The sequence below is a fragment of the Lytechinus variegatus genome, chromosome 3 (assembly GCF_018143015.1).
Source record: "Lytechinus variegatus isolate NC3 chromosome 3, Lvar_3.0, whole genome shotgun sequence".
In the NCBI taxonomy this organism is placed as follows: Eukaryota; Metazoa; Echinodermata; class Echinoidea; order Temnopleuroida; family Toxopneustidae; genus Lytechinus; species Lytechinus variegatus.
This window is the reverse complement of record NC_054742.1, coordinates 1,141,967-1,167,273: the sequence shown is the minus strand read 5'-3', so window position 1 is coordinate 1,167,273 and position 25,307 is coordinate 1,141,967. Positions and strand designations below refer to the sequence as shown.

General features: G+C 35.2%; 1 protein-coding gene across 2 annotated transcripts in view; it reads right to left on the bottom strand.

The window, feature by feature from the left end:
* LOC121409928 (dynein heavy chain 6, axonemal-like) overlaps positions 1-25,307 on the bottom strand; it is a 55,536-nt gene that overhangs the window by 20,756 nt on the left and 9,473 nt on the right. The window contains exons 11-45 of one of the 2 annotated variants that reach the window (XM_041601714.1): positions 24,935-25,043; positions 24,334-24,454; positions 23,680-23,831; positions 23,038-23,190; positions 22,229-22,480; positions 21,857-21,985; positions 21,149-21,262; positions 20,564-20,707; positions 16,843-17,052; positions 16,159-16,371; positions 15,678-15,782; positions 14,779-14,951; positions 14,242-14,402; positions 13,512-13,732; positions 12,828-12,938; positions 12,412-12,693; positions 11,495-11,794; positions 10,921-11,074; positions 10,427-10,698; positions 9,854-10,066; positions 9,279-9,464; positions 8,514-8,710; positions 7,369-7,552; positions 6,776-7,003; positions 6,167-6,388; positions 5,453-5,600; positions 4,699-4,856; positions 4,182-4,313; positions 3,633-3,804; positions 3,060-3,355; positions 2,778-2,857; positions 2,254-2,485; positions 1,409-1,777; positions 791-945; positions 236-416 (exon numbers count right to left, since the gene is read on the bottom strand). In XM_041601714.1, the coding sequence (XP_041457648.1) occupies positions 236-416; positions 791-945; positions 1,409-1,777; positions 2,254-2,485; positions 2,778-2,857; positions 3,060-3,355; positions 3,633-3,804; positions 4,182-4,313; positions 4,699-4,856; positions 5,453-5,600; positions 6,167-6,388; positions 6,776-7,003; positions 7,369-7,552; positions 8,514-8,710; positions 9,279-9,464; positions 9,854-10,066; positions 10,427-10,698; positions 10,921-11,074; positions 11,495-11,794; positions 12,412-12,693; positions 12,828-12,938; positions 13,512-13,732; positions 14,242-14,402; positions 14,779-14,951; positions 15,678-15,782; positions 16,159-16,371; positions 16,843-17,052; positions 20,564-20,707; positions 21,149-21,262; positions 21,857-21,985; positions 22,229-22,480; positions 23,038-23,190; positions 23,680-23,831; positions 24,334-24,454; positions 24,935-25,043 (6,529 nt within the window). Of the gene's footprint in view, positions 1-235; positions 417-790; positions 946-1,408; positions 1,778-2,253; positions 2,486-2,777; positions 2,858-3,059; positions 3,356-3,632; positions 3,805-4,181; positions 4,314-4,698; positions 4,857-5,452; positions 5,601-6,166; positions 6,389-6,775; positions 7,004-7,368; positions 7,553-8,513; positions 8,711-9,278; positions 9,465-9,853; positions 10,067-10,426; positions 10,699-10,920; positions 11,075-11,494; positions 11,795-12,411; positions 12,694-12,827; positions 12,939-13,511; positions 13,733-14,241; positions 14,403-14,778; positions 14,952-15,677; positions 15,783-16,158; positions 16,372-16,842; positions 17,053-20,563; positions 20,708-21,148; positions 21,263-21,856; positions 21,986-22,228; positions 22,481-23,037; positions 23,191-23,679; positions 23,832-24,333; positions 24,455-24,934; positions 25,044-25,307 lie in introns of those variants that run through there. The other variant, XM_041601713.1, reaches the window with a different exon arrangement.

The following is a 25,307-nucleotide window of genomic DNA, read 5'->3' as shown; positions in this document are numbered from 1 at the left end:
TAGAGGAGCCACTTGAGCTTTTATTAGCTGTTCTTCCATTGGGCCCTGTACAACATATAGTTCATACAATTCAATATTTTCATCCTTCTCTCATATATGCATGGAGACTGAACCTATGAGCTTCTGTTCATGTGGCTGGAGTGCAGTACCACTGAGCTACTAGGTCCATCAGTCTTCTTAAAAATTTAAGACGCTATACCTACGACAAGAGAATGCATTCAATCCGAACCCCTACCTGATCAGCTTTCTCTTGATCGACAGCTAGTTTCTCCATAAGAAGTTCTGTATCGGCAGATTTCTTCTTCAGTTCAGGCTCAAGGGCTGTAAGCTGAATCTCCATGTCAGCTACAAGATCATTGGTCTCTAACAGCTTTCCTAGACCATTCTTCACACGATCTCTTGCATTCACCAATTGTCTAGAGAAAGATAATCAATGTCAAACATATACACATATCAAAGACTTACATACAAGTAAAAATACAAATCAATAAACACTCAAAGAACAAGGTTTTTAATGTTTTCAAAACCCCCCTCAAGATGAATAGCACATCAGAAAGCCAATTCTCCACATAGTCATTAATCATATGTCTTGTGCATGATATAATTGCAATATTCATCGAACATTAATACACATCTCTGTGTAGAAGTCCATTGACACCCAAAAAAGAATTTAAATGAAAGGGACTCATCTCATCTACAGACTGAAGGATTCTTGTCTTCTATTCACACTATATGCAATAGGGTTCGACTGACACTTATTACATTTTCAACATGGTTCAATAAGCATTACCTTCTCTTTTCAGACAGCATGGAGAAATAGAGATTGATAAGTTCCAAGTAGCTGGTAGGAGTGGTGTAGTATCTTCTCCTAAGCTCGTTGTAGTACCGTTCAGCCATGTTGCTTACACTTGTATGAATTTCTACACACATCTCTGCAACTTTCCCCTGTAAAGGGAATTAAAGATAAAATGGTGTTAATGTTGCCATGATTATCTGCACAATGCAGATCTAATTAATACACAGTCTGTAAGCTAAACTGTTTAACCTCCAATAGCAAATTACTGCTTCTACTTAATATGCCTTCTCTAGGTATGTGGTGTTTATTGTTAAATGACCAATTAAATTGTTTATAAATACTTAAATTACTAACATGAAGTCTTGAAATGAAATCAGTCATTTCTCCTTCTTTATTATTTTTTTTTACAAAAAAGGCTAGCTGAACAAAATGACTATGATTTACTTGGAATAAAAATGATATATATATTCATCAAACAATTAAGATAAAGGAAAGTAGGGAAGCATTGCTCATCACTTCTTTCCATAAACACTTCATTTTTTCAGAAATGAATACAATTTTTATCTAAATATAACAGTATGATTCTTAAAAATATCAAACAACAGAACTTACCCTTAGATCATCACGTCCAAAGTCCATGTTCTCAAAGAAGGTTGTAGACACAGAGAGCAAGGCTTCCTTGGGCCACTCTACAAACCAGTCAATGGTACAACAATTGACCAATGATGGGAACATACGACATCTTGCCCTGAAGGAATCGCCAACAGGACTCATACAAAGCACAATATGGAGATTCTTGCGCACACGGCTGATAAAGAAATTGTAGATTTCTTCCCTGTTGCCTTCTGGGATTCCCGCTTCCTTGGCAGCTGGTCGGCAGCCAATGATAACCCTCTCATACTCGTCAGGCTCAAAGAGATTGGGCACCTCTCCAGAATTGAGGATGTTGTTGATGTCTTCAAGAAACTCTTCAACTACAATCTAGTAAGAGAATGGTAATAAATTGATTAATGATTATGATTACGAATTCATTTTATTTACAGTCTAAAATTTATGAGAATAAAATACCCCCCTTTACTTCTGCCCTACACTGGAAGAAGAGACACTCTTTTGTTCTGAATAATTTTCTGGGGCCCAGTGGGAGACAGAATTGCAGTCAAATGCAACTCTAAATATCAACAATGTTTTGATTCCCAATTAATCAGCATTCATTTCTGACTTGTGTTTATGTTTTGAATTGTGTTTACAAAAAGCAAATCTTTCTGCAACAGGCCCAAGCAACTTGTGAGAGAAGTTTCACCACTTCCAGTCTAACCTACATTTATCACCAAATACAATAATAGAAGTAAAAAGTGAATTTTATGATATTCTTATGAAGGAATAGTTGCAATACAGTCGCATAACCACTCTGATGAAAATATTAAAAAAATCATATAAAATTAAGTGATTAACCTTACCTGTGTGTCTGTGAAGAGGAAGACAGTGTTATCATTGTTTACTCCAGCCATGGTGTATAGCTTCTTCAGATCTTCATGGAAGGAGTCATAGCTGTACCCACGAGACAGCTCAATCTGAAAGCACTTGTAGCCACAGATGTGGGAGGCTAATCTTGTCAGGGATTGCTTTCCAGTACCACCAACACCTACCAGGAGAGCATTACCACGCTCCTGACGGATGATACGAATGATCCTGCAGATGAAAGAAAGTTTATTTTAGATTTTCATCAAAGATATAGTACTTGAATACAAACCATAATAAAGCATAATTATATTTATACACATCAGTAAATAATTAGAGAAAATGATTCAATCAAACGTTAAATAACAATATTTTCAGATATAAAGTAACATTATCTGTATATGGCTATTCAAGAAATTCTATGCAGATAATTGTAGAAGCTTTGCAAATATGAATCAGAGATATTATGGTGTCATGGAGATAAACCTAAGCAAAGCAAAGAAGAATTTGCAGCAAAGATTACCTGGCAATATGCTGGACAGCATCCAAAAAGAAGACCAATTTCATCTCCTTTGATGAACTCATGTTGAAATCATCCAGATACTGGTAGGGTAGAAAAAGAAATGCAAACAGCTCATTGGTCAATTTCAATAAATTATCAATGCAAAAAAATTCAACATAATGCAAACTGTATTATTTTCATCAAAAACAAATTCAAAGTATTGTTGAAATATATCTGTATTTTTTAAAGCTATTTTGTAAGCAAATCTGTGAAGAACATAAGAAAGAAATACTGAATACTCACATCACCCAATACATTCTTGAGTTTGTTGAGATCCACGATGTCTTCATAGAGCCTGTCGGCTTCCTCAGCACCCACTTTCATGAAGTCACCAAAGATGATGGGCTTAGTAACAAAGGTCTCAGGGTCAATGTTCTGACTAAAATGCTTGCTAGCCATCTCTGACATGATCTCATTGAAGTATTTCTTATCCTCATTGTTGATGAGACGATCGTGGAAGACACGCTGGCATTCGTGGCTGAAGATGCGGAAGATGGCTACTTGGTCACGGATGATGCCAGGGTCTGCCTGCAGAACTCCTATAGGAAGATAAAAACGGTAGAAGATGATTACCTTTGAAATCTGTTGGGTAGTGTTTACAATATGTTTGCAAGCATCAGCAGATATGACAGATTAAAGTCGAATGAAACAATTGAAGAGAAATATAGGTTTCATCACTAGATGCTATAGAAGGTAACATCTCAAAACAGAAAACGTAATAAGCAACTCAGGCATTGTGTTATTAACTTTAAGCATAATTGTCAAATCGAATTTCCCTGACACTACATAATGGATGCTTTATAGACCAAAGCTTACCCTGCACACATTTGGAGAGATCTCTAAGATTGAAGACATAGTGAGATTTAGCTGGTGTAGGTAGGAGATCTGTACTCATACGTCCATAGATCTCAACCGCTGCACCAACAATAGCATCAGCCTGCTCCTTCACAGCTTGAGGAAATTCAGCTAAGAAGCCATTGATGATAGACTACATTAAAAACAGATGAAGAAATTCAGAATTATTTACAGAACACATAGCTGGATACATAAATCTTGCAATAAATGGAAGGCAAAAAGTTTTCATAACAAAAATTCACATCATATTGATACACTATTTTGTAGTATAATACAATATTTTGTGCTAATGTTGGACAAACCTCATACTCGAACAATACAATGAACTACATTGTAAAATTGTTCTCTAGTGCACTAATTTTCATTGCCTACCATATGTATGACCTAAATTCAATAGAACCATTTTTGCATCAATTAAGTAATAATTTTCAACTAATAACTCCATTCTTTTTCCAAACATTCTGTAAATGTAGCCATGCTTGCTGACATGTTACGACCGATGCTTCATACCTTGAAGATATGCTTGAGACTGTGATCTGATGCTGTAGGTACACACATCATACTGAAATGACGCATGAGACGAGGTGTGACAGGATTACGACCGCCTCCTGGTGGGGCACAGGCCGATGCTAGGGTCACATCCTGCACAAAGGGAACAACATATTTTATTAACACATGATATTCATTGATGAAACAGATTTATCCAGATCAAGTTGCCGCTGGTTCAGTAGTATCCTATAATGGTACGGAAGTGTACATGTAACATCCTAAGGTTTAAATTGAACAGTGTTTTCACAAACCATTGCAGTTTGAAATATGAATATGGATACTAGTCAAAAACAAAATTGATTTCATTGAGAGCTCATTGACAGCATAAACTCTAGACAGTATAAACACAAAGTCATAAATCACTGGAGAGTAAACTAGAAGAAGAAATGAAGTACAATGAAACTTTTCAAACACAATACAATTACTTCTCAAGGTAGAGAGAGACATGAAGAGATACATGAACAACAAGGAGGTTTACCTGGATATCTTTCCAGAACATCTTCTCCCTGTCATAGAATCCTCCAAAGTCTTGGTACTGTCTGAGGAGCTCAATGGGTGGTTGTGAACCATATGTATCCAGTTTAGGCATGTTCAAATCATCAACAAAGATGATCACCCTCTTACCAATAGGAGCACCTATAATGATATTCATTAATAAAAAAAATTAAAATCTCCAAAAGAATAACCCTATTCATTGAACTTGAAAATTGAAAGTACAGAATATTTAATAGATAACAATGCTTGTGACAGCTGTGTCATTGACAAGTCTGACGACACAGAGCAAGTTTTTTTTATTATAAAGAAATAAAACCTGACTTACAATAAGTTAGTATTCGATATGACCAGGGTACTCTCATTTTGCCAGTGAAAGTGATTTCATATTCCTAAACTAAAACTAGATTCATAGCATGTGATAAACTCAAATTACTTGTGTAAGTTTCAATAATGTAATCCTCTCATATAGGAAGAGTTTAAAAATGTATTATAATACTTACAAACACAAAAAATTAAAAAACCCTGCAATACTGCAATATTTGAAATAACTTCAAGAAATAATGTTATTGATGGACTGATTCATCCATTAGAAAGTATAAGTTGCAATTCATATGATAGGAATTGGGATTACTGCAAAGAACCTAAATAGATGTGTAAGCAGTATTAAAAGAGCCAGGATTTGAGCATGATTAACACAACCTATGAATTCATAAAACAAAAACATCTTCATATATTACCGAGTATTGTCTTTCTCTTCTTTTCTAGTTTGCCCTCAATAATCTCTTGTGTCCTCTGACTGCTGGTCTGAGCAGAGAAATTCATGAAGATTGGCACATAGTCGGCCTTCTCTTGAATACCTTCTAGCAAGGCTCGAGCAATCACAGACTATACAATAGAGAGTAAGAAAGACAAGCAATACAATCATATCATTTTAACGTTTTGACAATCAAAAGAGGTAAACAATGCAAAGGCATCATTATAGATATGTTAGGTGTTTGTAATACAATGTTAAGATTACCAATGTTCCTACCTTCTTGGCTTATGTCATTGTCATGTTTAGAAGAGTAAAATAATGCTAAATTACAAACATGTACATTAACGATAGACAGAAATCTCATGATTGACAGGAATGCTTATCACTTTGAATACTGAAAATGGATATGAAATCTAATTTGAATGTGCATATAAACATGTACATGATGTTATCTGATGACGCTATCACCATTGCACAGTTAGTTTAAACAATCATTCAGTACAGCTCTGAAAGGTTTTTAAAATGTACAAGTGATAATTCTTCATAAATTCCTTCATAAATACAATTCTTCATTTAGCAGCAATTAACAACTGGTAAAATGTATTATATGACCAGCAAGTCCAAGATGGTTATAATCTATACAGCAATCCAAAATCCTTGTAAAACCATCAAGGAGCTTCAAGAGCATTGCATTTACCTTTCCGACACCAGTCGTTCCAGTGAACAAGACAGAATGCTTGACAAGGAGGAGCTTCTCCATAAGATATCCAAACCTTACTGTATCCATGGTGGGCACCAACATCTCAAAGAAGGGAACTTCTGGATCATACTTGAATGTAGGTACAATCTTCTCCCAGAGGTCCATTCTCTTGGTATCAAAATCCATGTAACAGCTCCACAAGTCTCCATTAGAAGGGAGCTGATAGTAGAGAAGTTAGATCATCAAAATAAATGAAATGAGAAAGCTATTGGGCCATGTGCTGAATATCGTACTTCTGTTTAATAGTAAATATAGTAAAAACAGTTAATAAAAGCAAGTATTATAGACCATCATCGAGATCTGATGTAAGCAGGCCAAACATGAAATAATGAAAACAAGGTGAGAATTATTGACACAGATATGCACATGTGGGTACTTGCATTGATCATAAGTTGTAAAATCACTTGTCAGCTGATTGCAAGCTTTGTCTTGCCTTTTTTATTGGGGGGGGGGGTGCTAATAAATGAACTGTAACTCATTTTCTCCAAGAATAATTTGTCACTTGAATTTTACATAGAATTATCTTTAAAAGACAAAAAATCTCACCTTGGCATCACCATTGTCCTCAAACTGATTCCTGATGAAGGTATCAAAGGCATCCCAGCAGGATTCTATCAGGTTCCCTCCAATGGCCCACAGATACGAGAAGACAAAGGTTGAACAGATCAATGGATGAAGCTTAGCCGTCTCCAGTTTAAGATTGACATTGGAAGTGTCATGGAATAGGAGAGCCTCCAGGAGGCAGCACAGTGTGGTCACTTTACTGATGTCCACCTAGTATAGAAAAAATATTGACCAGTAAAATAAATCTGTGTTTGATCTTGATGACAAAGAGAATAGAAATTCTGGCTGACAAATCTATTAATAACAGATACATTCAACAATCATTACTTTACTCTGAATTCTAGTGGGTTGTTTCTCGAAGAGTTGAGTGGGACTTTGAAAGGTCATGCTTCAGTGTCAATTCAAACATAACTTTCAAAATAGTGATCTAATTGATCTCTAAACAATATTGAGTATGACCAGACTGATGCGATGGTGCAATATATGCCACATGTAACTGGGAATTTAAGTGCAATTTGAAACTCTTTGTTAAACATCCTTCTGATCTTAGAAATCAAGACAACAATGGAGCTTACCTGGTGGATGGCTTGAATGCACTTCTTGAATACAAACTTAAGCCCATCATCCACGTAGTTAGAAAAGAGTTCCAGAATGTAGTTGTAGGTTTCCTCCTGAATCTTATCCTTGAATTTAGCAAGCCATGTCATGACGTATGGCATCCATTTCAGTTCACCAGGATCAATGTACACCATACCACATCTGTGATGAAGAGAAAACATCAACTTGAACTAATAAATTTATTCAGGACCATGTGATTAAAATCTGACAATGATCTAATTTATACTGAGATAAATTGAATCTGCTGAATATTCAGTTATCTTGTAAAAACTATCATTTACCTTGAAAATGTATCATGCTAATCTGGCCATGAAAGGAACATATGTCTATCAAATATGAAATGAAAACTTCTCTCCAATTACTTCTGATCATGCAAATCTGGATACTATCACTCTATTTCAATGTTATTCTATGCATTTTTGCAAAAAGGTTTATTCATATTCATGAGATACTCCTGAACCCAAAGCATTCCAATCCATTCAATCCAGGGGGCATTTCATAACAATGTTATGTATCTACCTATTAAATGCAATGTCAAGCAGGCAAAAATAAACTCTGCACTAAAATGTAACCTAACAGTTAGTATGTTAATCATGATTAACAATATTGTTACTGATTAAATGGAATTTATCATGCCTGAGGAACCCATTCGATTATCCACTTTCCAAGAGTTGGAATGTTTCACAAAAATTAAAGTGTGACTAAAAATCACAATTAAATTACTAGTTGCATGTGGTCTATAATGGATCACTGCATTGGTCAGGTCGCACACAAAGCAACCACATATTCATTTAAAGGTTACATGTTTAGCATGACATAAGTCACTCTTATCTCTTTTTGTAACAATTCAATTCAATTTATTTATTTATTTAACCATCATCAGTTACAATACAATTGCACAAATACATAACAAAATTATTATCAAACAAATAGCATATTAATACAAATACAAATGGAATACACTATCAAAAAAGCAAATTGATGGTTTGGTGACCCCAGAGAAAGCAGAGCCTATAAAAAGGGGCCATCAAGTTAGAATACACAATGAAAATATACAATGAACAGCCCCCAAGAGTTTATGAAGTCATTTAGAATTACTCACCTGCTAACAGTAGCTGGAGAAGCAACAGCCAAATCCTGGACTTCAAACACCATGTGGATAGAGTTGGATAGCTTGATACGCTCACTGTTGGCAAGACACAACATCTTGTTATCATCCAAGACTGTGTTCATATTCTCAATCCAAAGAGCATCTACTGGACCATCACATATGATCCACTTATGATCGTCAGTGGTGTCCTGAAGAGAACATGGTGGAAAATTGAGAGCAATGTGAAATAAGATTCCAAATTATAAAACAAATTGTAAATTTTGTAAATAACTGATTCTTACTGATTCTTGGAACAGCACAAAATCTTGTTTGAAAGTGATAAATTAAAGTATTACTATCAGATTTTTGTTTTTCTGGAAATGTTGCATGTTTGTTTAGAATTACTTAATTCTAAACAAACTTACTTCATTCTTTTCAAATCATTATGAAAACATAATTCTAAAGAAGATTATTGCAATTTCTAAGTCAAAATTCATGAAACTCTAGTAACAAAGTTTTACTTAGATATAGGCTAAACTTTTATAATTACAGTAAACAATACTTAATAAAGGGAATTTGATCTACATGCATATCTGTATCAATGTGAACCTTTTTTCCTACAATCAATCAACACAATAAAAAAACAATCAAAATGGGTCAGTGCATATGCATTAAAACAACAATTCTTAGAGCATTTGGGACTGATTAAAAATGAAAAAAAGAAGAAATTAGTGCTAGCATATCTGTTTCAGTGTCATTGATGAATGGTATACTCACTGTAGTAGCTTTCCTGACAGTGAGACCCATTAATCCATCTTGCCATTCTAGAGTGAGCTTATTGATCTCTCCATACAGCTCTCCCATACTGACTGCTTTAGGGTTGAGTACATAGCAGTGAACAGGCTGGTAGTAGGGCACATCCTCTCCTGCAGCGTGTAAGTCAGTCAGAGTCTTGGCCAGACACTGCAATCAAGATAATTGATCAATCATGTCAATATAGATCCAAATCAAACTTGACATTAAGTAGTGCACTCCCCCCAAACTACATGTTCACATGTCAGAGTCTTGGCAAGACACTGCAATCAAAATAATTAATCAATCATGTCAATACAGATCCAAAATCAAACTTGACATAAAGCAGTGCCCTCCCCCAACTACATGTTCAAGTATTTTTGTTCTTAATGATAATGTTCCAATTTTCATGCTACAAGAGAATTCAAGAATCAAACACAATACTTAAAAGTATTTGGGGGGAATCACCCTCACCCATTATTGCTGTCATACATTAAACTTTGGTAACCTGACATACAAACACATTGATTTCTTTCTTGATAAATGGTTGTGTTCCTTACCTCATAAACAGTTGTCTTGCCACCCCCTGTTGGTCCTACCAACATGACTCCATGCCTAACAATCATGGTCTCATAGAGCTGAATGACCTTGCTGACCACACATGGTTCTGGCTGAAGGCCCTTGGCAAGCAGAGAATCAATGATGGTCTTCTGAAGGATACCATAGTCATGCTCGGGTAGCACACATCCAGGGAATAAATCTGACAAAATGCCCTGTGGAACAAAAATTGACAGATTTTAAGTACTAATCAGAATATATATGTACCTTAGATATCCCTTGTATCTACTCTGGAGAGTGCCAGAAGTTCTGATGGTCATTACTGCCCCTTAACAGCATTATGTCCACCTTAACACCACTCATCATGGGCAGACTTGTTCCCCCAACACCCAAAATGAAGGGTATTAGATGATTTAATGTTACATGACATCATTTATGGATCATATGACTGGTCACATAAGATTGTCTACCACCTGCAATTAAGAAAATGACCCATTACATACAATAGGCCACCTGAAATCAATTGACAAATAATTCAAATCCATTTAACACTGAACACAGGTTTATCAACTAACCTTGAACAAGATGGCATCATCTGCCAAGAACTTGGGCAAGTTACTGTCCCTCAGAGCTCTGATTAGCACAATATCCTCACCAAGGTCTGGATTACCACGCTTGAGGGCGCCAGCCATCACCAACACAGATTTGACGGCTCGCATTCCAAAGTCATAATGGTCCTGTTGGGACAGCTGCTCTGAGCACAACTTGTACATCTGTGTCATTTTGCGGGCCAAATTACGGGAATCTTCAAAACCTTCTGAATACAAGATCACTTCTGCAATAAGGGCTACAGGAAGAGAAGTTTAGAAAGATTGAGACAATAGTTTATATCCTATATTAATAAAAAATTGATCAGGCGCGACACAGAATTATACTAGCAGATGTAACTTATCAGAAACTATTTGAGAATGAAAACAATCATTTTTTTATCATTAAACCATGAAATTTGAAGGAAACAATATAGGCACAATATATAGCTATTAATAGTTTAAGATCATTTACAGCTTACCATAGTCTGGGACCATCATAGCAATGGGTCTGAAGAGAGCCTTGAGGTTATCAGGTAGCTCTGTCCTTCCTGCATAACCAGGGTTCATGGTGATGAATGCAGCACAAGTAGGGATCAATTTGATCTCACGACCTTCAAACATGAATCTAGATAGCTGAAAAATTATCAAAAAGGCAACAAATTATAAGTCAGTATCGGAAAAGCAGTTTTATGACCATGAAGGGCATAACACCAGGTGTCCAGTAAACATGAATGAAACAAAGCTTGATCCCAAGTACAGTCTTCTGTAAACATCAACTTTAATCCAGAAATTCATAAAGCCATGATATATGATTACCTGATCACAAGTACTGATGAAAGTTCCACACTACAAAAAAATTGCTATTCATGGTTCTTACATGAATAGAAAGAAATAATGACATGTTGTAAGCAACCAGAAAGGGGTATGCCTTCAGTACAATTCTAAATATGGACAGTTGATCATTAGAAAAAGTAAGTTTCAGGTGATTTTTTTTCAATGATTTTCCTTTCTTTACTAACGGAATAATCAAAATAGACAAATAATAAGACAAACCTTGGCAGCTTTAGCATTCCTGATGGTGATGAGTTGCTGAGCAATGACAGACAACACTTCAATGCTGATTCTATTGAACTCATCAAAGCAGCACCAAGCTCCAGACTGGGCCAGACCAGAGAAGAACCGACCCATCATCTTGTAGTCCAGATCATCAGAGCAATTGAACACCACACACTGCTTAGCCAGACCCTTGGCCAGATCCTTGGTGGTTTCTGTTTTACCAGTACCTGCTGGACCGGCCGGGGCTCCTCCAAGATCTAGCTGGAGAGCTCCCATTAAACATAGGTAGCAACGATCCTATACACATCAGAATGAACAAGAGATACAACAATAGCATTAGTGGCCTAGTGATGGTTGTACTTGACTTCTGAGAATGCATAAAGGCTTGTTAGTAGGTAATCAGAGGATTGCTAACTCTCCAAGGGTCATAGAAGTATTACTGGCTTTACTACAAAGAGAACAAATAACTCTACTTGGATTAAAATCAGGGTTGCTGGTTGATGAACCCCTGCTCCACTCGACTTTCATGCCTCTCCATCAATAGTGAATCGTTTAATTTGCAAAAATATCAACAGTTTTTATTTCGAAAGTATTTACACCAGATTTGAAAAATGACCATTAGTAAGAAAGATGGCTCAGATGGAAATAAATCTAAGTAAACAAAAATGACAATAATCCAATGCATTGTGATAATGTGTTAGTTCTGATAAAAGTCCTTCAAAGACTTTAAAGCATTTGGTCTATTTGTTGCTTCCTTACAAATACACAAAGCTTCATTAACAACAGTCAATATTTGAATTATTCTATTTCACAAAGTCTTAAAAAAAACGAAGAAAACATTTCTTTATTAAACACATTTTTTCATTAAGAGAATGCATTTTTGGATCAAAATATATTCAAGGGTAGTGTCTTACAGTAAGTGGTGTGATGACCAAACGAGCGGAGGCTCCAAGGTACTCATAGCCGTATATGTACTGAGAGGTAGACATGCGAACCACACAGTTATCAAGCTCAAGGTCCCAGTAGTAACGTAGTTGCTTGACCCATTCAAAGTTGTTGCTGGAATCCACTTGATTCTTGACCATGCTGGTGATGATGTCACGAGCATGGACATCGATGGTGATCTGAGCTCCGATGATGGCTCTCACAAGCTTGGGTAGTTGACCTCGTACCATGGCAGCCAGGGAATTCAAGTTCTGGAGTAAAATGCAAAGAAGGTATAAGCATTAGAGATTCCTAACATAGGACTGATCAAAGCAATATAGAAATAAATGATTTGGTGAGTTCATGTGCTACATGTTATAAGGCAAATGATTAAGAACAGGCTTACCGCAATATTTTTCAGTTCAAACTCCTTCATGGCTTCAAGCCTGTCTCCAGTATTCTCCAAAACCTCTGTCACATCTCTGGCCCACATTGTCTGGGACACAGTCAGCACAACCTGTATTGTGAAACAGAAAGATAGTTGGATTATTTGCATTCCTTTCAGGATTAAATTACATAGTAAAATTACACTTATTATACATTGAATATCAAGGGAACTGACTGTTTCTCTCTGACGTTGCCCTATTTATTTATGAGAAGTTGTAGAATAGTTGCCAAAATAGTATTTATTTGATTTTGAGGCAATTTCACACTGTAATCACACACATACAAAATCTACTATTCATTAACATCTTGAAGAAACACAGCTTCATTATCTAATTAGTAACTTAACTTTCTTATTCCCATATATGTCCACTACAAGGACAATCAGAGCCCTGCAGGTAATATTTCAATATTGCTTCTTGAACAAATAGGCATTCCTAATATCTTTAACCCTTTGAACCCAGAATTATTTTGTGTGGTCATGACACATACCCTGAAATATTTGCACATATCAAGGACATTCACAATATTTCACCATTGGAGGCCCAGTGGAATCTTCCGCAGCCAGTACCCAGGGAAAATAAATAGTACATTTTTAATGTACTTATAGTCAGGCAAACAAAAGCATCGCAGAAGAAGAAATCACCTGTGAAGGGTTGCTGGCTATCCATTCTTCCTTAGACTTGATCTCGTAATCAGCAAGCGCAGCCTTGGTGATACGTCTAAGAGAAGACATCATGGCCTCCTCTACTTTACCCAGCCAGTCTTCAACGTTACCTCTAGCCTTTAGTCCTTTACCTAAACCAACCTTCTCATTCTCAGGAGAGATCATGGCAATGATGTCATTGGTGCTTGTAGTGGCTTGATCTGAAAAATGACATGGATAAATTAAATGATGATGACTAAAAATACATTTTTATGTATTTGGTTTGTTAGTTATTGGAATGGAAAGATTAGTCACAAAACAAGGTCTACTTACCAAGTTTATAATCAGTGGGAGAATACAGATCTTTATATGATATTTCAACTAAGTTAGTCCAAAGAAGCGATTACAGTAGAAAATTTCCTTTACTACCAAATATCTTATAAAGAAATTTTAAGTAAAAACAAGGCAAAAGCAATTTTGTGTCTCGCCCACTTATGAAAATAACCAGAAATATTATGATTTGCGAGGGCACGCAACAGAATTGTATTGAAACTTCATTGTGAAATGACTGGGATGGAATAATACTTGTCATAAGAGCCCTGCACGTAAACTTTAATGTTGACCTGAAAATGACATTTGACCTTACCGGACAACGGACGACATTTGGATCCCTAAGTCTCGCCTTCACCTCTGGTGGGCAAGACAATAAACATGAAGAATCATGTCTTACCTTTGTCCCCAGTGGGAGAGCTCTTGCCATCAGCAGCTACTGTACCAAACTCAAGCTTAGAGATGGCATCAAAACACTTCCTCAGATGGGGTTGTACAGCATGTGGGTTACGAGTCTGGGACAAGATCTCAAGAAGCTCATCATTAGACAAGAAGTAGAACCTAGATTAACAACAAAACCAATACAAATTATATGAATACCATCTATATTAATTGAGTAATGCAGAAATAAGCCCAGTGATGTTTCTCTGGACACACATCTCATTTTTAATGCCTTTAAAAACTAAATTTTCAATTATGTTTAGGGACAACAAAAGATTGTTCTGTTAACAGTGGGTTTCCCTTATTTTCGGGGTAAAAGCATATCATAATTTTATGGGCAAATAAAATTAAGATTCACTGACTTTGACAGATGTATACATCTACACATATGTTGATAATACTAAATCTCAGAAACACTGAATTTGAAACTCTCACTGTTAATTTCATGGATATGGTTCTAAATAATAAATTGATCTTTCATAAGATAATAACTGACCTTGGGAATACAGCTCTCTTAGACTCAAGATAGGCTTCAAGACACTTCTGGATCTGGTCTAGGAGGGCATTGTTATTCTTGAATGTTTCTAGGAGACCAGGCTGAGTGGCAGCTCGGATCGCCAATGGAAGTCTGTTCACTTTCCTCATTATCTCCTTCCAAGACTTGTCAACCTGAGATGACAAGGTAAGAAGATAATCTACCCTTTCTTGACCAGAAAACAGGGATTCTTTCCTATTTCAAGATTTTTTGTCAAGATATTTACATCATGAAAAGGTTCAAGCTTTCTTTTTTATTTGATACAAAATAGGATATGAAAATCTCACAGATAGGTAAGAAGAGCTTCAAATTTAACTGTCAAAATCAAGTTGCACAGAAAATGGTCAGGATTGTTAGGAATAGGAAGACACTGTGTATTAAGTCTTTTTGTGAACTTTGCAACATTCTTATCAACATTTCTTTGTGATCTTTGCAACATATTTTACCTACCGGTAGACTGTATATTCACATAAGAGTATCTGCGCAAACAGTTTCCTACAGATCTTGCTTTTTACTAATCATTTGGTCTCAAATCAATGAAGAAATTTTGCTTTTATCATTCAAGGAGATTTTGTAACAATGAAATATTTGAATATGATATATATCTCTTTCTTTCTATGGCAAAATGTACAATGAATATCAAAATAGGCTGTGTTGTAGGCAAGAGGGGGGGGGGGGGTCCACTTATGGGTCCCTTTTGTAGGAATCTCACTCTTGATTTGTGAGATTCAGCATGCCTGAAAAAAAAATCTATCTACATAATGACTTAATAGTGTTCTAATCAGGACATAAAAGGTAGAAATATTGTTGATGAATCTCGATGGTGAAGCCATTAAAATGAGTAGTGTTTAAGAGCATACCTGCATGAACATCTTGGCCTCTGCAGGAAGCTGTCTCTGGATATCAGGGGCACTGAAGATACTCTCAAGATACAACCAGTTCCTCTGACAATTCATCCACTCTTCCTGTAAGGGGATAATCAAAACACATTAATATTAATATCATGCGTTCATATAATGGGCCAACTTTGGGAACTTACTTGCAGTCATCTACATGCACGGAGGTCTAAAGGTTGATTAAATAATAACATGATGATCAAAGTTGACATCACTATATTTTATATATTATACTCTCTTGTTATTTTTTCTCAATGTTGTAAACTCACTTTGACAGACAAGGACTCCATATAAAACCATACATGCACTTCTGAATATCATAGCATGTAGTGTATTGTCAAGGATTTTACAAATAAATTTCTCTCAGCCAATCAAAAGTAAGAATTTCAGTGGCTTATAACAGTTGTCAATGAAAGTCATTGATGTATAATGCTAACAATCTTACCAGTGTCTCATTGAAGAGAGCTAGATTCCTGACCCATTCATCCACCCTTGGTTTGATGGGACCTACATGCCTAGAGCTAGCAATGGTTGAGATGTTGACCTGAGAGTCATCTAAAAGGACCTGGATGTCATCCGTACCACCGAGGATGAAAACATCTTTTGTGTCACGGTGAGGTAGAACCACAAACTCTGTGGTCTTCCAGGAATCCTCAACCTGAAATGAGAATAAGGAAACAATGACATATCATTACTTTACTGTCTGTTGTTTATGGGATGTCTAAATCACACATCTATCAAAACCTTGACAAAAAACACAGATCTGCATAATTTCATGATTAAAGAGCAAGATGATATGCATTTTATATAAAGATAATTTGGAATTTCTACATGAGGCAGTCAAATTTAATGATTTACTTTTACTTGTTGTGATTTATTAATATTTTGACATGTTTGTTTCCCCACACTACATGAAAACAAATAAAATATATTGTTGATTTGAAATGAACATTCATTCACTTTGAAAGAGAAATGTAATACAACATGCTCTTTTTTAGGTAACTTTGTTGACATCAGTACAATCCTTCAACATTTCAGGATGTCATACAAGGAAAAAAAATGAAAAAAAAACAACATAAAATTTCTATATCACTTGATGAGAGACAAATTATATTATCAATAATCTTACCTTCTTGAGTAGAGATTCAAGAGCAGCTTCGCTAGAGGCTTGACCGGAGACTTCCTCAATCTCTTCAGTGAAGTTAAAAGCATTCAACTTGGTCAAGAGGCCAAGGGTCAAAGGTTCCTCAGCAGTAAACTTATGATTCAAGATTGTTTCCACTTTCTCCCAATGACGTTTTCCAAGAGATGGGTTCCTCAAGTTGACAATGACTGGAAGCTAAAAATATTTAAAAAAAAACACCATAGTTAAGGGGTTAGTAGATTCTAATAAACAAGTTTCTCAATGTTTGCAATCAAATATTGGTTTTGTTTCATTCATTTGCCAAGTCTATACAAATACATAACATGCATACAGTATAGCAATTCAAAAAGCTTGACAGGACAAACCCATGAAAACTCAAGTGCTTATTTCCAATGGGGTCCTATTGGTGTCAATTACAAAACATTGTGGCCCGTATTCCATAAACGAGATAAGATTTTTGCTTAAGTCTTAGCAATTTGTCTTAGCATTTTGCTTGTCTAAGAAATCTTCCCTAACGATATTCTATAAACTTTAAGACATTTGTCTCAAGTCAGGCGATATGGCTAAGCCAAAGTCTCAAATTCTATGACCTTCAGTGACCTTCTTGATGATAAATTGCTGCAGAGGTCACTGCAACAAACTTGCAAAAGTGTGACTAAAGTTGTTTTTTCTTAAAAATTTGGATTTTATTGAAACTAATTACAACTATTATAGTAAGAGAAGAGCATTCATCACACATATATGGTAAGAATTTTTAATTCAACTTATCTATATTTTTGTTAATTACCAAAACATTTCAATCCCAAACCGAGTGACTTGCACAGTTTTTTGTGTATCAGTCCCATATATTACTTTTGATGTATTGTTTTGTCAAAATATAAATTGAATATATTCCTCTCGACATCTTTACTCTAACTTCAGTTTAAGTAGACCTAGGCCCCCTAAGGGAAAACTTTTGTAACATTTGAGACTAGTCTTGGGTCTAACATTAGGCCTAGATCTAGCCTAGGCCCAATTAGATCTATAATATCCGTCTGTTTGGAGAGAATTAAACATTGTTTTTTTTACTTTTTTTACTAGTTTCATGAAAGGCTGCGAAACGTAACTTTGGTAGTCTAGTAGTGGCATGCCGTAGTGGAGCAACCGAGACTGAAGCTATATTGATACATCATATAGACATTTATTAGTTTCGGTCTAGGCCTAGAACAACATTCAGGACTTAGCCTGGCTTAGCCTTAGGACAGCAGGGATAGATTTACATGTAGGACTAGAATAGATCTGACTTAGAGTTAGGCCTAGACCAAAAGCTTCTGTCTCCGACTGTATTTTGGTTTTTCTGCTAAACATAACTACGAGTACGACACTCGACAGTCTAAGTCTAACAACAACATTACGTTGGCCTAGACCCTAATCTCACGAATGTGATATGACAGTAAATGTCAGAAACTTTTAAATAAATTCCTAGAAACGACGGTTATTCCTGTCTACTGCTAGGCCTATCGCTATGCATTGCTTGCCAACTACGCCTAAACTTAGATCTAGGCCTAGTCCTGACCTAGACATCTAGGCCTATGTAGATTCTAAGTAGATCTAGGTCTACTTCTGTTTTAGGTCCATATGTTTGTTTGGAGGAGTTCTTGATTTATAAATTTTGGGGAGTTTGTTTAGATCTAGGTTTCTAGAAAATAGACCTAAAGTAAAGCCTAGTAGGCTCCTAGATCTAGACCAACAGCTCAGTCTAGACTGGGGCCTAGATTTATAATATAAAAATTTACTTCAGGTCTAGGCTGCCTAGCCTATTATGGCTATAATTTCTCCTATTCATTCTAGATTCAATTTCTAGCCTAGCCGGTAGCCCTAAAGTTAGGACTGGCTGATCTAGGCCTAGTCAGATTAGTATACTGTTTGATCTAGAATCTCTAACATAGGCCTAAATCTAGACGAAAAATAAGACTAAAAACTAGACCCTATCTAGATCTAGTACTAGTAGAAGTAGAACTATAACAATCTAGGTGTTGATAATTATAGGTCGAGATCTAAAGTAGAGACTTATAGACTCTATCAAAATATAGGTTCTACTAGTAGGCCTAGTTCTAAAAAATAGGCCTAGGGGCCTAAATGTAGGCTAGTCTAGATCTATTCATCTAACAGTAGGCCTGAAAAAGGAAGCAGGCTAGGGATCTAGCATTAAGTTGAATCCACTGATTCCAGCCAAATGTGAATGTCTTCTCTTTGGCTCCAAATTACCGGTACATCTTAGTAAAATCCACATTGACTCAATCTCATTTTCTGGCATCACTGTAAATCTGTCAAGTTCTTGTCGCAATCTCGGTATAGTTTTTGATTCTCATATGTCTAATCACATTTCATGAGCATTGGTTGAAAAAGATGAAGGAGTTCGAACTACAAGATTTTCATTAAATAATATTTCGTTACCATGGCAACTCGATTTTTGATACAGGCAAAAATATGTCTTAGACATCTTCAACTCAAGACTAATGTGTATGCCAAGTTTTTAGGAGAATAGACCAGTTGAAAACTGATAAAGTAATTCAATCACAAGATTTTCATTTATTTTTGGTATTTTTTTGTTACCATGGCAACACAATTTTTTATATAGGCATAAAATATGTTTTGCACATCTTCACATCAAGACTAATGTTTGTGCCACATTTAATGAAAATTGGTTAAAAACTGAGGAAGTAGTTGGAACAGCAAGATTTATACATAATTTTTGCCAATATATACCGTTACCATGGCAACACAATTTCCGAAACATGCATAAATGAGTCTTGCACATCTTTTCCTCAAATCCAATGTGTGAGCCAACTTTCATGAGAATTGGTAGAAAATTAATGAAGTATTTTAAACGGCAAAATTTTGGCCATAATATATTGTTACCATGGCAACACAGTTTCTGAAAAAGAAAAACATCTTCCACCTCCTTACCTTAAGACCAATGTGTGTTCAAAATTTCATGAAAATCGGTTTAAAAAATGAGGCAGGAGCTCGAAATGCAATATAGGTATAAATTCTAAAATTTTGTTGGCTGAATTACCTTGAAACTAATACAATTAAGACAACTCACAGCTGTCTTAAAGTTAGGGCTAAATTCTTAGCCATGTTGTATTTATGAAATACAGAAGCTGCAGTTTTAAGAAAAGTTACTTAGCCATTCATCCTATATCTGTCTTAGTTGCGCAAAACCTCTTAGCCAAATTCTAAGACAAAATTCTTAGCCAATTCTTTATGAAATACGCGTTTTGGCTAAGAGTTTTATCTTAGACAGAAAAATAAGACAAAATGCTTAGATTTTTGACTTAAGCATGCTTATCTCGTTTATGGAATACGGGCCTGTATGAATACTGTTATTGCTCAAGCCAATTCATCTGGGTCTGTTTAATAAGGACTTTACTACTGTGGTAACTACCATGGAAAGCTGGATTAAGTGGCAGCAGAGCACATTACCATAAAAGAAACAATGAAATAGAATATGTTTTCTCATCTAAGCTGGCTCATGGTATTGCCATCCATTCCATTTGCGACAAAGTAATTTGTTAATTACTTTTCATGTCTTCACCTAATTTACATACCAAGGGTTTCTGAAAATGTGCATGGAGAAAATCAAGTTATACCATTTATCTTCTAAGGCAAGAATGCCAATAGATATATTGCAAACTCAGCTGGAAAGGAAAAAAAAACAAACCTTTTCCCTCATGATCTCCACCTTCTCCTTGAGTTTAGGTACGACATGGTTAGGAGGCAAACCCTTCTCCAGCTGATGAACTGACTTGCCATACTTGGCTACGTTAGTTGAGAGATCTTCTGGGTCAAGCTCATTGAACTCAGCCTATCAAACAAAGACAGATACAAAATGAATTAAGTCATACAAAACTGAATTATTTATTACAAGTAAAAACAATACATCATATATCAAATCATTTTTTCCTGCCAATGCAAAGGCTTGATTATTTTTGTCTAAATGTTAAACAATAGAGAGCGTAACAATAACAGACAAATTTGGAGGATTTTAAACGTCCTATGCTGATGTATTCTCTAAAACTTTTTGAGTGCTGAAACAAACATTATTGGACCAAATTACAAAATATAGTGACTTTGTCCTAAATGTGTCATTAAATACAAGTAACATATATTTTCTTACATAAATTGAAAATTACATGTTAGTATGGCTAATAATGCACTAAACAACCCTGAAGAGTAGCAGTATTTGTCATGATATCATATACTTCTTATTCATATATTTCAAGATAATATCATATATATTTCTTACCTCCGTCCACTGAGTGGTCATCACATCCCATTCATCCAAAGAGTCCCATAGCAGCTGCTTGAGTTTTAACTCGGCATGGGTTTCTTCTAGCTCCTCATATTTGGTCACCTCAACCTAAAGTAAGAGTTGAAAAATACCATGTTTCAAATATTGAAGTAATTTAGTGGAGAATAACACAAGTGCATAGCTCAAAGTTGATGTACAATGTAAGATAATGGTTGGCAGATTTATTGCCATCAAATGTGTATAATACCAACCAATTTTATTGCATTTCGCTTAGACGATACAATTCTTTTACATTTACGTACCTGACTTTTTTGGGGAAAAATCTTGCCAAACTCTTGTTCAAATAATATGGACATACCACTTTCATCACTTTTTGAAACAACATAAAATAAGATAACAATACAGCAAATTCATCTGGTCTGTTTGTTAAGTGATTTGTATATCATCATCATCATCATCATCATCACCATCATCACCATCATCACCATCATCATCATCATCATCATCATCATCATCCACTTTACCACCATCATCACATTAAAAAAAAATAAGTGCTACATTCATTAAGGTAATTTATTTTCCCCTATTAAATTCAGTTTTTCTCAACACCAAATAAAATGAAAATCATAAAAAATACTGTAGGGAGCTTCGCCTCTACAACATATATACATGAAATTCTAAGTTCCTAATTTATATGTTCACCTTGAAGTTCTTCTGGTATGACTTAAAAGTAAAAGCCTGTTTCTGTAGATCATTCAGAGTTGTTCCCAATTTCTGAAGGAGGTTCTTCACTTTGCCTTTGTCAGCATTCACATCCAATATGATTGGGTTCTGCAATGCAAAATACAAAGTGTTAATCTTAGAGACAATAATTACAAAGTTTAAATAAAACTTTCAAATTTCCATCCTCATGTTGACATCAAGATTTTATTCAAAATAAAATTCTTATCAACACCAAATTCTCATCTAACACAATTTGCACTGTCTTTGTGGTTTTGCATCATTTCACACTTGCTTTTAGGAATAAATACTGAAAATATCATCACTACTGATACAGTCTCATTATGCACTGACCTGTGACTCCTGTTTGACTGATTTAACCTCTTTGTTGAGGTGGGAGATATCCTTGTCCATGTGATTACAGAACTTGTCAATGTTGGCATCCCTCTCTCCTACAGACTTATCAATGGCATTCCTGACAGCCGTGACTGAGGGTGTCAAGGTCTGATAAACAGCAAAATCCTCTGGAGGGGTGGGTACCGTGTACTTGTCAATCAAGTCATACATCTCCTTGACGATATTGGACTCTGCCTCCAATGCATCAATCTGTGCATAAAGTCAATTTCGAGTCATAGTAATGAAACAAGACACACTTTGATGCCAATCAGAAATATGTATAGATAAAGGTACTTTTTCTATTCAATTTGTCAAAGGATATTTTCAACATTACACATTTGTAGTAACAAAATTCACTTGCTATGAGATTCTGTGGAATGCATGACTGTGTGTCATCTAATTTTACATAAAACAAGATTACAAACAATTACTTATTATTATAAATGCAGATTCAAAAATATGGCTAGCAAAAGGCTGGAAAAGCACATGCTAATTTTTTTATGCATTTGGCCCAATGCATTTATCTCATACTTGGGTGAAAAACAACTTCACATCTCATTTTCATTCTTCTTTAAATCTCTTCCTGAAATTTTACTATGACTCAAATTAATTATGAGTTCAACATGTTTGCTTGATTTCAGCAAACAATACATCAGTTTAAAGCTTCGGATCTGCTTAAAAGAATCTAAAAATGAATTTTATCTGACATCATGTGGGTTTTGAGCTACATGATCACAATTGTAAAACACGAAACTGGGAGGACATACCCTGAGCTGAATCTCATCCAGGAAGGTGAGACTCTCTACAAACTCTAATGTTGTGGTTGGAATGACTTCAAGCTTGTATTGAGCATCCTGACATTCAGCTATCAACATATCCATCTGTTTCTTACTCTGCTTAGGTAACATGTCATTGATTACCTGCAAAATTAAACAAGGATAAATGGATATTAACCAAAGGAAAATTACATATATGTATTTGTCATTATGTACCACTACATGGTAAAATAACTAAATATAGTTGAAAGCCACACAACTACATTCAGGAAAGCCACTCCAATTGACATAAGGAGGTAAAGTTAAATTCAATGAGAATGGTATCTGTGGTACACAAAAATAATGTTTAATGGAAGAAATAATGTTGTTTTTTTAAACAAAGTAAGAAAAAGAAATTTGTACTTCCATCTGAATAGTTAAATCCCTTAACATTATCATGGAGAGTATTGAAGAACTCAGGAATTTCATGGTAATTAGAGTTTGGGGGATATACATTCATACATTAGCGATAACTGAGAGTGGTTTTCTTTGATCTTGTTATAATAGTAGCAGTTCAACTGCTCATATATCCATCCATTCATTCACATACAAATGAACTTGAAGCAATATTAGCAATATTTAGTTTAGACTTACATTAAGACACCTAAGAGGAGATGGGATGAGTTTATTCTTCATCTGTATACAATCTACCAACAGCATACCAATACTGCGTCTTTCCTTGATAGCTTCAGCCTTTTTATGTTGGGTATGATAGCGCTCTAAGGCTTCAGCAAAGAATTGTACATCTGAAAAGAAGGAAAACAAACTCACCATTGAAATAATAATATCACAATCTCCAAATTCATAATACACTATTTATTATTACATCAAAGTTACCAGCAAATAAAAAAAAACTTTTTAAGGCAATGCTAACAATGGTCCTCGGTTGGTTTGTTATTACCTCAAATAACTTTTTTCTCTGTTACTGTTTGTTCTTGAATAATAAAAATGCTTGAAATATACATATGTTACAGGACAGCATTCTCTTTCAAAGTTAACATTGACCTTCAACTATATACATCTGTTCAAAGAATAAAAAAAGAGTATTATCTCTATAATGGTTTCTTAGTAGATTATACAATTTGTATGATTCTTTTTTGTTGTTATATATGACCCTCAATAAAAATAACAATTATTATTAAGAATGACAGTAAGATGGTAAAGAAAATATAAAAAAGAGGGTAATTTGACATTATTTACACTATTGTATTTTAAAAACAGGAATGGTACAAAAATTTCACAACGAACCAGGTTCCTGGGCACTAAGACTCTCCAAATCAGTGCTCTCATTTTCCCTGTAGAACTCTCTGAAAGTCTCAAAGGTATCAGCATACTGGTTAGCAGCATCAAATGCCTTGTTAACAGCATCCTAAAGCAAAACAAACATTGTTTAAATACAGATAAACTTGTACCAACTTCTATATATTAAAGAAATATTCCTAAATTTTATTCCTGTAAATACTTTGAATTTTACTTTATTAAGCAGAAATCAAGGGTAAATTCAAAGGAAGGAGCTTGTCAAATAACATGAAAGTGTCATACCAAAAGCATAAGTGTGTACAAAACATATACTTGCCTATAAAAAGTCAGATGTGTCCTAGAAGAATGCTAAAATTCTTGGTGATATTCATTAAAGTATGTTATCAAAGTATGATATTAGTAAAATATAATTTATCTCCAAGTATTGCATAAAATCAGACCCAGTTCTTTTAATATAATTTTTTGTTAACCTGTTGGATACTGAATGATTTTGCAGTAACACATGTTTTCCATAGACTCCAGCCCGCATATATGCAGGCTCAGCCTTCAACGGGTTAATAAGTTGAGACAAGTGAGAGTTGAAACTAACCCTTATACTCTGGATGACACCCTGTAGGTGTTTATCATCTTCAAACATGGTGTCCAGACCAGGTCCATCACCCGCCGTCTTCTCTTCTAGTTTACCATTAATGATTGGTCTAGGAATACAATCAGATAATTATATCATATGTTGTGAAAGCTATAATGAAAGTACACTGATGGATTTTGGACTCCAAGCAATCTGCACAAATGCCTCCATTATCACATTGGAGTTGTATTATTATAATTATTTGGTAAAATACAGATGACAAGGCAGACAGTGATTTCTTTTTAAAATACCCTCAACAGTATTTGGATTTAATGGACAAAGCTAATGATACACATTTTTAATGACATTGGTGCAAATAAAGATTTTTATGAAT